This window comes from Corapipo altera, unplaced genomic scaffold (assembly GCF_003945725.1).
Source record: "Corapipo altera isolate COAL_440 unplaced genomic scaffold, ASM394572v1 1, whole genome shotgun sequence".
NCBI lineage: Eukaryota > Metazoa > Chordata > Aves > Passeriformes > Pipridae > Corapipo > Corapipo altera.
In genome coordinates, this window is record NW_020884873.1 from 27,999,968 (window position 1) to 28,013,684 (window position 13,717).

General features: G+C 41.5%; 1 protein-coding gene across 4 annotated transcripts in view; it reads left to right on the forward strand.

Annotated features, from left to right (window-relative positions):
* The first annotated feature begins 10,776 nt into the window (after positions 1-10,776).
* The window catches only part of PPP1R12A (protein phosphatase 1 regulatory subunit 12A), a 113,588-nt gene continuing 110,647 nt past the window's right edge, over positions 10,777-13,717 (forward strand). For 2 of the 4 annotated variants that reach the window (XM_027655443.1, XM_027655453.1), the window contains exon 1: positions 10,777-11,119. In XM_027655443.1, coding sequence (XP_027511244.1) covers positions 10,883-11,119 — 237 coding nt within the window. In that variant the 5' untranslated portion in view covers positions 10,777-10,882. The remainder of the gene's footprint in view (positions 11,120-13,717) is intronic. The other 2 variants (XM_027655425.1, XM_027655432.1) reach the window with 2 other exon arrangements.

Below are 13,717 nucleotides of genomic sequence, written 5' to 3' on the forward strand. Positions count from 1 at the left end.
TGAGGGGTGGAATGCTAAGAGACAGTGCTGATGTTGTGCCAGCGCTGCTCAACAGTAGCCAAAACACTGGTGTGTTATCAACACCTTTCTGTCTACCAATGCAAAGCACAGGACTGTGAGGGCTGCTATGGGGAAATGAACTCCAGCTCAGCCAGACCCGATACAGTGAATCAGGTGTCTCTATTTGTTTCAATAGACCTAGTCTAAACTTTCTCAAAATATGTATTTCTGCAAGTGGAACCCAAATCTGATTCCTAAAGTACTAAAACTTGAAGTTCAGGACTTTATCCAGGGTAGTTAAAATAAGTTTACACCAGCTGATGATTTGATCCTGTGTAACTTCCACACCAGCAAATGAAACATCAACAGATATGGACGATGCCAAAAAGATTTGCTTGAGCTACCTTAAAGCTAACTAGTTTGGCTACTGTTGGCAGCATACACAGAGCTGCATAAAGCTCAAGTGTAAACTAAGTTAGGCTAGATTTAATTTAGACTAACGGAATTTTGCAGCTTAGGCTGAGCTCTGTGCTTACATAGTTTGTACCCAATCCAGGCAACCCAAAACTAACAAAGCCACTTTACATTGGAATCATTAAAGCAAATACTGAAGCTAAAGGGTGCCTACTTTATGGCAGCTTTAGAAGTAAATGAAGTATTTATTAACTTCCAAATTGTTTCTAATACCTGAGTACCTCAATGAGACTGCTCCTAAGTACTGTATGATGTGAGCAGGATCTGCCCATAAATGCTTTCAGGCATGTGACAGAGACAAATACTTTTGTGCTTTTGTTTCTAGGTAACTGCCTGGTTTTGTTTAACAATGTTTTGATTATGGTATGGACTTCACTAAACACTGTATGGGCAAATGGCATGCTTTATGTTATATATAGCTTTATCTCTCTACTTATGAGGACCGCGTGGGGTAATTGCTTCTTTGAGGGCTGATCCTCATCTCTCTACTAAAGTTAAAGTGTGAATCTGTGGGAACGTTATATAACAGGGGAATGAGATTCCAGATCTGCTATAATATGTTTAACCTGACTAAATAGCCAGGCTGGAAATTGTGTTGTATAATCCCCTCATAAGTTAACATATAATTAAATTACAGATTTTGGAATTTATACTGGAAATCATTTACTTGCATAAGAAACTCCAGTGGGATTCAATGGGATATTATTGGGAGCTAATACAAACTCACTAAAACAAGCAGGATTTTCTAAACTGAGCCTTGACTGTTTTAAGTAAAAACAAATTAATGCCTCTAGACACTCTCTAGACAGAGCAAGAGGTCTAATGTGACCTCTATGCATGTATCACCTATACAATTATTACATTTCTAGAAGAAAACGTCATTAAAAATACTGCAATATTTGGGGTATAAAAGACTAAGAAATATTTTTTCCTTTGTGCTGCTGCAGAGAAGTGTGAGTGTTATATGACAGTGATTGTATGCACGATACCGTTGCAGGATATTCCTGTTTTGTGCAGGGATCTGCCTGGCGTCTCTTTCAAAGTAAATATCTTCGGAAATATGCAAGGCAGAAAAGCAGTGACATAGATTTTGAATTTTAAGTATGGATTAGCTCCTTTTTACAGAAAAAAGACATCAGAGTTGTACTTTAAGCCAGTATTTTTTTACACCATTTCCTTTTCTTTAGTAGTTAGACCTCTTCTCTAATCTTACCTAAATGCAAAATGACGGAGTAGGACAAAATCCTTCTCTTTCTGAAGTAATCATTTGGCATTTATTTTCCTTGGACTAACACTGTGATTTTATAAAGATAGTAACATTTCATATTATGCACAAATTCAAAATTATGAAAACTCTAAATTTTTTAAATATGGGAGCCCACAGATATTTTAGCACAGAAATCACTTTTGTGTTTTCTAACATGCAAGAGTGTTTGTGTTTTTTCAGAACACTCCTTGCTAAATTAAAGTTCCCACTGCAAAAGAAGCTGTAGCATTGGGTGCTTCATCTCCAGTAGCCTTTTATATGTTTATTAAAGCTTTCATTTAAATATTTGAGATCTTAAATTATGAACAGTGGGAGTGGGAAGATTCTAATTAATGTGACCAAAATTCTTTATTTAGCTCCTGAGGGTTAAATACAAACTGAGGTCAGAAATGCAAAATTAAGAACTTTGAATTATTTATCCCGTGTACAATCAAGACAATGCAGAAAGAATCGTGGCTTGCAGAATATACCACTTAAGGAGTCTTTCTGCTGTGCCTTTTGCAATCGGACGTGTCTATCTCGCATTGGCCTTTTTAGCCACCAGCACGCTTGGAACAAATGTGGACAGAGCCCTTCCCAAATCTTCGTTTGCGAAGCCTAGCCGTGAAAATCAAAATTCAGATGCACAAACAGGAATGTTCCAACTTCCTGTTAGTTATTCTACTTATCAGCCCACAGTCCTAAATAAGTAATCAAAATGTTAAAAATAAGCAAAACAATTACATTTTAAAATTGTATCTTCCAAGTCTAATTATATACGCAAGTAGTTAATTTTACTGCTATTAATCTAGTTAAAATAATGTAATTTCATATCTATCTTTGTCTTAAAATAAGTGTAATGTAGAACTTTCCTAGGATCAGCCTTTACTTTCTTGAGACAGTTCCATTAGAGGGAGAGAGCAAAAAAATGCACATAAATAGAAATCAAGGAATGCTTAATGCAACCTGGAGCCAAGTGCCTGATCTCGGTAAAATCTGTGGTTTAGATCTCAGTTAGTACTTGAAATAAAAATATACATAATTATAAAGAAGTAACTATACCAGTGTTGCAACAGGGAAGTGACCATGACCCAAACCTGCCAGGGAGGAAGAAACAGGTGGGCATGGGAGATGAAGGACAGCACCAGCACTGTCTGGCTGTGGATGAGAGGGTGAGTTTCAGTTGGGTTCCTGCCTCACTTCATGCCACTGTTGCTGTACTCCTAGGACTGAGAGTGTGCTAAGTCCCCTTGAGACTGTCAGTTTCTAAAATTAACACTGCCAAGAATGAGAAAGTTTTTTTATAATGTAATATGAAAATTATCTATCCCTCCACTCACTATCATGTTTGCCCAGAATCCTATTTGCTAGCTGCCACATGAAAGCGAACAGAAAGTGAAATGAAGACAGATACATAACCTCTACAGAGAAGACAAAGGCAGTGCTCATTTACTCTAGTTAGAAGATTTATTTTCTACATGCCAGAATCCACGCCCAAAGGACACCAAAACATTAAAGAAATCTTCCCAGACAGGAAAAAATACTGATTTAAAGGTCACAGCTAAAACTACGGGTGAGATTTCTTGTGATGGTTGAGCCTATATAATGTGTTCCTGCTTCTGCGGAGAGTGACTCTGTCCTTCCTCAGGCCTGGTCACACATTCTCAAGTTTTTTGGAAGCCCCCTGTCACCCTCTGATAAGTCTGCTCAGCTTGCTAGACCAGCAGAAAACTAGCTGATCCAAGAAGTAAATAGTCTGCCAGTGCAGACAACTCACTCAAGTAGGTGTTAAATGAACACCAAAGCCAGGGAAAAGATTGGTAATGGCATTTGTGCATCCAGGGGTAGGGAACGGGCAGTACAAAGAAAGGAGGACTGCCCCCTTCTGTGGCAGTTACCTATCTGAATGTCTCCATCATCTAGCGAAACCTTAGCCTAGGTCTCTGAGAAAATGCTGGAAGACATGCCTTTCTCTTAGGCAAAGAGAAGGTTGAGTCATATATCCAAAATGTTTAGGGAAATAAAAAAAAATTGTCCAAGATCTAGAGGTTACAGCCTTTTCCTCATCTTATACTAAGTGATTAAATAATGCTTTGGTGAGAAGAAGCTGGTTTTGAGTTACTTAAGCATCTGCTAAAAGGAAAATTAATTTTACATGTCCCTTCTCAATGAGGTATTCTGAGTTATCATGATGAAGGAGGAGTTGCAGAAGTTGCAGGCTAGTAAGCCAATTTAGGAATGGTTGGGAAGCATAATTTCATCAGATGAGTGCTGAAAGTCATAAGCTTATCAAACCAGAAGCCATTTAAGAAGATTCTGAAGCATACATCTCTGAACATTAACGATATGGATATTAAAGTTTCTGGAGTACCTTGGTGTTATGTTAGTGGTTGCTGGAGATTAATGTTGCCTCAGATTAATTATCTCAATTAAGTCACTCTTCTTTTGAACTGACAAGATGAAGCAATTCTATTTCACAGAATCACAGAATATTCTGAATTGGACGAGACAAGAATCATCGAGTGTAACCCTTAGTCCTGCACAGGACAATCCCCAAGAGCCACACCATGTGCCTGAGAGTATTGTCCAAATGCTTCTTGAACTCTGTCAGGCTTGGTGCTGTGACCACTTCCCTGGGGAGCCTGTTCCAGTGCCCAACCACCCTTGGGGTGAAGAACCTTTTCTAATATCCAACCTAAACCTCCCCTGACTCAACTTCAGGCCATTCCCTCAGGTCCTGTCATTGGTCACCACAGAGAAGAGATCAGTGCCCACCCCCCCTCTTCCCCTCACAAGGAAGTTGTAGACTACAACGAGGTCTCCCCTCAGTCTCCTCTTCTCCAGGCTGAACAGACCAAGTGACCTCAGCTACTTCTCATACGGCTTCTCCTCAAGGCCCTTCACCATCTTTGTTGCCCTCCTTTGGATGCTCTCTAATAGCTTATTATCTTATATTGCAGTGCACAAAACTGCACACAATATTCAAGGTGAGGCCACCCCACTGCAGAGGAGAGGGGGACAATCGCCTCCCTCAACCTGCTGGTGGTGCTTTGTCTGATGCCCCCAGGACACGACTGGCCCTCCTGGCTGCCAGGGCACTGCTGACTCATATTCAACTTGCCGTTGACCAGGTCCCCCAGGTCCCTTTCCATGGCACTGCTTTCCAGCATCTTATTTCTTTATGGCCTTGTGCTAAGGAACAATAGGAGGCCACCAAAGGAGTCACCTGATGGTTTGGGATGAAGCCTGATCAGTTGAGCTGTAGCCTGAGGAGTCACAGAAGTAGCAGCTTTCCATAGCAAACAAAGGGCTTGTAACAAATTCAGGGGAGAGAAAAGCTGTAGTAGAAGTGTTTATTAGGACACTGAACTACTAGGAAAAAAGTGATTTCTGAGCAAGCAAACTTTCAGTTGCTTGTTTCTCTTGTATTCATAGACACAGGTCTTTATGAATATTCTTATAATAAGCATTGCTGTACTTCAACAGCCAATTCTCTTTCTTAAGAAACTACTTGGTTTTCACTTTAATGGCTGTCTGAATAGACTAAAGGATGACATTATTTTTGCAGTGATATTGGTGTGTCACTATGTTACTGCATTGCTAAGACTAATCATGATGTGAGAGCACAGTTATGTCATATGCTCTGCTGGCTCACAAAAATAGAGCCTGTAGGCACCATGAGCAGCAGGGCATACTCCTAGATGCCCAAAATCCAAGCCAGGCCAATTGTTCAGCCACATAGAAATTTTAGTATTTTTAATTTAGAGAAATAACATATTTATATATCCCAAAAATACTTTAAAAGGAAATTCATATACCTTCTGGAAGCAGAAAGGCAGAAATCTAAGTGTCATGGCTGTCAATAACCCTTGAGTGTATGTATATATGCATTGTGAGTGAGAATCTAGAACAGGATGTCTTTCATTTCTATTTGTCCAAAACATCTTCCTGCAGCCCTGGAAGTATATTTCTCAGCTGTGATATGTTCAGAATGCAGTTCACAGGGAACATCTTGCATGCATTTCAGAGGGACAGGTCATTCCATTCCCCCTCAGCACTTAAATCGTGTGTTTCAACAGTAAACTCCTTGACTCAAGACACACACAAAAGTGGGAAAGAAACATTTTAACCTCAGAAATGCTGAGCAAAGGTTCATAAAAGCTACTGTAGGATTGCATGGCCTTTTGGACATCAAAATAAAGCAAAGATCCTTGTTCTTAAGACCAAGAGGCCAAAATGGACCACTGTCATGGCAGAGTGTTTAACACTCTGTCTACATCCATACACATGCAGTATTCCCAGTACTGCAAATACTGAAGAGAAACAGAGCATACATATTTCTGTTACACAACATATGGCCCAGTTCTTTTTTTTTTCCTGAAGTGACTAGACAAAACTTAATTGAAAGTAGGCGTGGTTTTATAAAGTCAATATTATAAAAAAGTATATTTTCCTATTTCTGAAGGATATACTTTTTACTAGCCAAGACAATTATTTTTAGCTTAACCTATGTACTGTTGAAATTGTCCACTGAACATATGTCTAACTGAGCGAGTATAGAGAGAGATGGGTACACACAGAAATACGTGAGAGCATCTCTAGGTGACTAAAGTTTAAATGTTATCTTGCATTGCCATTCAGGAACAGAGAGACACCAATCTGTGTAAAGCTCATAGAAGATGCTGGTAGAATACACCATTGTAAATCTGATTCTGAACTGCACAGTTTATAAATCTGTGCTCTGGTTGCTATGGCAGTGTTAGTTTTGGTTTTGGTGACTCAGGATTATGCAGCATCAAAAAGTAACTCACTTCGAAACGTGGGGTTTCTGTGCAAGAATCTTACTCAGAACTGACAAAATCAAAGAGCAAGAAGTCTACTTCGTACATAGTTTACTTGAAAATTTTGATAGCAATTTGTGCATAGTCTTATTTTGTTTTCTTTTTATAAGGAATGTATCTACCAGAGTTTTCACTGTTACTTGTGTAGGGGTGTCACACAATAAGAATAGAGAATACACCAGATTTAAAGATAGAAAAGGCTATCAAGTAAAACAATGAAAGAAATGCCTTATTCTTGTGATAAGTATCTCTGCCATGGCCTTTTCATGTGAAAAAAGATTTTTATATTTTCTTATCCTATCTCTCCTTTTACCATCCATGATTCTTTAAAAATTCTGTTAGATTTATCAGATAGTAAGTTTTATGTCAATATATATACAATATTTGTCACTATCCCTTCAAATTACCCTTTTTTTACCAGAGCTGGGTTTGATGAAATTAACTGTGATATATTAGTTTTTCTTCAATGGGGAGAGAAAAATGTTGGGACAAAATTTTTAGAAGCTGTGTCTAATGCTGTTCAAAATGAAAGACAAGACAAGACAATAATTACCATGTTGGAGGTCAGAACAAAAATTCTACATCTCAAAAGCTGACTATTTTGGGTAGTGCAAAAGCTTCATCTGCATAGTTCTGTGGTCTAGAAGCCTGTGGGAAATAGCTTTGAACAATGGTTGTAACAATTTTCAGAAAAAATGGAAAACCAGAGAGCACACTGATAACAATCTCATTGCTAAATCATTGTATTGATCGCTTGAAGCCTGACATTTAATTAACTGGAAATATATACACACATTGATGCTATCTCTGCAAATGTTTACATGATTACCTCTAGATGAAAGTAGTCCTACTGAATTCAATCTTAGTATTTGCAAGTGGAAAATTACATATTCAATCAGCTTTAGTGCTATGTATATACACACAAACAAAGGATTTAAGAGCACATCTAGTGTGTTGGGTAGTCTGGTAGCATCAAAAGAGCCCAATAAAAATAGATCTACTTACTGTGTCCTTAAGTTGGGCACATCAGGTAGCTCAAATGGTTGTGTCTCTTTTTAGTATACTATGATTTTTGTAAACACACATGCACACTTATGCAGTCATCTAATTCACTCTTGTGGTATTCTCTTGCAGTAGTAGTGACTCTTTCAGAATCAATTTTATACTCACTTTCAATATGCCCTTCAAAGAGAGTTTCCTTTAGCCCTCTGCACAGATGAATTTCACCCTCCATGCTTACGTAGATAATTGGAAAAGAATATTAGATTTCTACAGCAATTATTACTGGTAGTTACATATGTTTATCTCAATTAGTACTGAATTAGAATCTGTAGACAGTCTCATCTCCTCTCAGCTACACTGATTTTACAATGAAATTGAATGACATTAGAATGGTAGGATGAGGTAAAGAATACGGCCCAGTATGCCTTTGCTATTGAAGTTACAAACTTTTCTGAGAGATATGACATAGGAAAAATAAAAATAAAAAAAATTTTAAAAGTTATTGTTATTAGTAATAATAATTTTATTATTTTTTCCTGCTTTTTTTTAATTTTGTTGAATACAGAAAATGTGAACAACTGTAGAGATTTTCCTGCTTTTTTTTAAATTTTGTTGAATACAGAAAATGTGAACAACTGTAGAGATTAGCTAGTTTACATGAATGACAGCTCTACTTTTTGTTTAAGGAAGACCATATGCTTTGCTAGATTTAAGAGCCCCATATAATTTCCTCCAGAGCACACAGCTATCTCAGAACGACATATATATTCTACACACATGGAATATCTGAATTTCAGCTGGCTGTACAGCTGAATTATATGTTGTCTGTAGAGTCTGCAAAAAGCCTCAAACATAACATCCAACCATGAGGTGCAATCCAAAAAAATTTAAAAGTCAAGGAAAAATAAAGTCAAGAATGTGGAACATACAAATAGCTGCAGTGTATGGAAACATATTTGCTGAGGTTTTCTGAAAAAGCTGTAGATGAATCAGTGAAAAATGCCCTGGAAAAAGGAATAAAAGGAAAGTATTAGATCTGATCTTTAAAACCAGACTGCGTGATACTTAAGAGCAGAATTGAACTGTAAAACCTCTGCATTTCACTAAGAGGCCAAGAAGAGAAAGTTAGAGTTAAAGGGGGATCCATGACCAGAAAGAAAATGTTGAGTAGGAAAATTTAAATCAAGAAGAGGAGACTGGAGCCTATCAATTTGCCTAGAACTACTTTGTTGCTAATAAAGAACTGATTTAAATATTGCTTGCTGAAATCAGTCTATTACATTCTGCAGCTATATGGTTTCTTGAAGACTCAAATTTTCAGACAGTCAACTGAGAGAGAGAAAGAGAGAAGCAGCATGTTGGGGAGGAGGGTAGTTGTACAATATCAGAGACATTCAGGGAAGGAGAATGCAGCTTTTATCTTGCTTTACTTTTTTCTGGCTTATAGTTTTCAGGTCCTTAGGAAATGGATTAAGAGTCTGTCCCCAAGGAATTTTGCCCATGAGGACAAGACCACAGCAGGCGGCTGGAGTCCATGCAAATCCCCTCCTTAGACATGAGTCAGGTGATCCAGTCAAGTTCCCACATGGTAACTATCCATACAGGGCTGATGGTACCAGCACTACACCAAAGCACAACTGAATCACTTGTGTGAGTAATAAAAACTCAAAGACTGCTTTTGAAGTGCACTCTGAAGAGTCAGCCATATTTTCAAACCCAGGAACCTAAAATGTACCCTGGATAGTCACACAGGCTGTCAATAGGAAGGTATAAATTAGAAGCCAGGTAATCAGTCATCCACCTACTTAACTGCAAATCTTTCTCTGGCAAATCTTTCATCTTGACTACCAGATGTTGTCTTTTGTTCTCAATCACATTGAGCCTGCAAATTGTCATTGCATGTATCTAATGCACTGCTGTATGAGTAAATCTGACAGATACTATGCAAATATCTCCGATGGAAATCTGTTCTGAAAGATATTAAGAACGGCACATTGCTGCAGGCACCTTACAGCTATTACTTCTTGTGAAATGCTGCTGACATCTTTATCAATAAAAATGGAAATAAGAACCCTGAGTTGGCTGTGAGACCGCCCACCATAAGAAGGAGACATAATTAAAAAAGTGCAAATCATGCAAAATTTGAAGTGCATGAGGTTTGGTGACCCTCTCAAACTATACTTTGTTTCCCATAATTAGTTGAAAATAAACCCCACATTTTATCCCCAAAGATTATTCCATTTAAAGCAAAATACATATTGCCTTTAGCTAAAGAAACCATGGAAAATAGTTTATTATCTGTAATAGCTTGGTTCCTAGAAGTTGCAACTCTGAACAAAAAAATTTTAGTCTTTGTATCTTCAAATGCTGCACCTGTTTTCTCCCAAGAGAAAGGATGTTGTGCTACCCCAGGTTTTCACATCAAGGAAGTGAACTTTAGGCAAAATGGACAATAAGCACAAGGCTTTGTTCACTGTCACACAGAATGTTGAGGAATGTATGCACCTGAAAGATCATCTAGTCTCAAGTCCTCCATGTGCAGGATCACCTCCCACCAGACCGGGTTGCTCAAAGCCTTATCCAGCCTGGCCTTGAACACCACCAGGGTTGGGGCATCTACAGCCTCCCTGGGCAACCTGTTCCAGTGTCTCACCACTGTGAGAGTAAAGAATTTCTTTCTCATATCTAGTCTGAATTTCCCCTCTTTCAGTTTGTACCCATTACTCCTTGTGCTGTCACTACAATTCCTGATGAAGAGTCTCTCTCCGGCTTCCCTGTGGGCCCCCTTAAAGGATAGGTGCAAATGTGGAAGGATGTGTAGGGGCAAATGGCAGCTGGTGCTTTTGTACGTCACGCTGGCCTGACGTAGTCATGTCTAACCTCCCAAAACAAAGGACCCTCAGGAGCTGTCCCATTTCTTTCCTCTTTTCCCTCCAAGTGTCTGCACGTGCCCCGTTTGTCATTACAGGCAGAAACACGGGTGTTGCTACAGGTGACACAGAGGTCGCACGCAAAGGCTGACGGCACCTTCAGCTCAGCTGCCCGACGCAGCCATAAGACCACTGACTCTCCCACCTCCGCTCCCACCTCCGCTCCGGCACCGCCCATCCCATGCCGCTCGCGCACGCGCCCCGCCCCCTGGAGCTCTCGCGAGGTTATGCTAACGAGCAGCCACCGCCCCGCCCCTTCGGTCCCCGCCCGCCCCGCGCCCTCCGGCTGGGCGGGTGAGCGCGCGCGGCCGCGGTGCGCTGTGGGATAGTGGCGGTATAAAGTGTACGCTCGGCGCGGCCGGGGCTGAGGGGGCCGGCGCGAGCGGGGCATGAAGATGGCGGACGCCAAGCAGAAGCGGAACGAGCAGCTGAAGCGCTGGATCGGCTCCGAGACCGACCTGGAGCCGCCCGTGGTCAAGCGCAAGAAGACCAAGGTGAAGTTCGACGACGGCGCTGTGTTCCTGGCCGCCTGCTCCAGCGGGGACACTGAGGAGGTGCTGCGGTTGCTGGAGCGGGGCGCCGACATCAACTACGCCAATGTGGACGGGCTGACCGCGCTCCACCAGGTCGGTGCGGGGCTGATCGAGGGGGGCCTGGCCGGGTCAGGCAGGCGGGGAAGGAGGGGGCGAGGCCGGCCGAATGTTCCCCTCGGCGGAGGTGGAGGAGGAAGGGGCCGGAGGCGGCCGCGCTCCCTCCGCTGGGGGGTGTCGGGGCGGGGAGGCGGCGGCGGGGTCGGGCTGGGACAGGCCGGAGGGGCCGGGGCCGAGCCCCGGGGCCGGCGGGGCTGCAGGGGCGGGAGGCTGCGCCCCCTCCCCGCGGGCCGGGCGTCGGAAGGGGCGGCTGGGCCTCTCCTCTGGCGGGGAGGAGGTGCCGCTGACCCCTTTCGCTTTCCCCTGTTGGCAGCGCCTCCCTTGGAGGGCCAGGGGCAGCGGGCCCTGCCCGGAGGGGGTTGCGGGGTCGGGGGCAGCTGCTCCCCGGCGCGGGGGGGTGGCTGCAGGTGAGGAAGGCGGGCTCGCTTTCCCCGCTGCCCCTTGCCTGGGATCCCGGTAGCAGTTCCCTGCGTCCCCCGTCTCCACGGTTCCGCAGCAGTTGAGCCGATTAAACCCCGCTCGTGTGTGCGAGCAGGCGTGGGGAGAGACGGATCATCTATTTCTCTCCGGTTTCTATGGGGAACCAGTGTTTTGTTCCTTATATAGAAACGCGTATCAATAAGAGGCTGCTTGTTTTCGTTACCGATGGCTCCCGCCGCAGTGGGAAAGCTGAACTTCAAGGGAAGCAGGGCTCTTACATTTTTCTTCCGTGCGTTGGAAAGTAGTAAAAAACCCAATCCATATCGCTTTGTTCTGGTTGTGAGTATGTGGGAGGGGGTTGGTGCCGAGGGAGATAACTTTCACTTGGGGCAGGGGGGGAATGGAAGGGAAACTGGCTATGGAGTTTCCTCAAAATGGATGCTTTGTGCATGTTGAACTTCATAGCAGTCTGATTGGAATCTCAAAACGTTAGCCAAATAAGGAAAGGCTGTGGCAATCCGGAGATAATACGGGTTTGCCTGAATAGTTTTTTCTCTAGAAGGCCAAAAGCTTCCACACAATATTAGATTCACTGAATATTTAGAAAGCAAAAAATGATCTTTGACAGGCTAGCTTCTCATTCTTAATTTTAGAAGTTCTTCAGTAGTTTAAAAAAAAATCTTAATGATTATGAGGTGTAGGTTGATCAAGTAGAAATTTTCCCAAAGTGATTAGGTGAGGTAGTTAGGATGTTGTTTTTATGCACCACTTTTCTCGCATAAACAAAAAATGAGATGGTTAGTTTATTTGCTGCATTCCATATAGATTTTTCAAGGGTGTGAGACTCTAGAAATACATAAATTGCCCTGCAATTATCCCCTCCTGAAGATAAAAGTTTCTATCAGTCTTTGCTCTGTTTCCTGTGTATGAGTTGTCACTTGCTCCCCTGTAAAGGGTGTTGGTTTACTTTCAGTTGTGAACTGAACTGGAAGAATGAATGTGTGTTGTGGTTAAGCCTGTCAGCATGTTACTGCAGCACAGTTACCTGACTGCAGGCTAGCCCCTCACTTCAGTATGAGTTTTATGTATTTATCCTCCTCTAATCAAGTTATGATTGCTTCATGCTTCCAGGGAGCTCTGTACTAGAAGTCATACCTTAACTGGTTAGATCCTTGGGTCTGCAAGTTACTGTACTCCAGTGATTGGTAGTGATTGGTAGGAAAGGATGACGTTTGGCTGAACTCTATTGTTAGAATAAGAGATGGCGTTATCTCTCTTTACGAAGTCCCGATGGCATTTTCAAAACGTCTTTCATACTATATACAACAAAGCTTTCATCAGGATAATTCTGCACTTATTCTCTCCTTTTTACCTGTAGTCAGCTTGACATTTGGAAGGTAAAAGTTGAAGGGAACAGAGGGAAAGGTTTACATCACTTCTAAAATTCTTACTCAGTCTCCCACCCCCCCTTTAGTGATACCAAAGGGCCTTTTCTGATTTTATGATATTGAAAGCAAATAAGAAGATCAGTTGTAAAGTTATAATCCTCTTGAGGCAGTCCCATAAATCAGTGTTGCCTGTTGCTATTTAAAAAAAAAGGCATATAACAAATCCCTACCTATAACCAGCTCTGAATGGTTTCACTTCATTATTATCAATAAGTCTTATTTTCCTCTAATATGCCATATAAAAGGTGCAAGTCAAACACGATGGATTCATTTAATCAGATTTGGCTGCGGCATGATCAAAGCTGTGTCTGTTCTCAAAAGAAACTTCAGAAGCTTGTCATTCTTCCTCACAGTTTTGACTGACTGATGTCAGTTGTGTCAAAGTCCATGTTGTTGTGTTTCAGACCGCTGTGGTTTGCTGTTGCTTTGTGCGTTTTCGTTTGGTTGGTTTTTTGTTTTGTGTCATCTGTCAGATCCCATGTAGATGTTACTGCTTCACAAGAATAAATTTATCATAGCAAAGAGAAAATGATTGTACCTCTTTGGGTTGTGCCTTTTTTTTTTTTTTTTTTCTTCCATTATTTTTTTTTTTTTTGCAGTTATGGAGGGCAAATGCATGTGTCTGAAATAGCAATAGAATTAAATATTTAATATACTGTTTAGCTTCTGATTTTCCTGATGCATATGGCAGTTATAGGAAGAGACT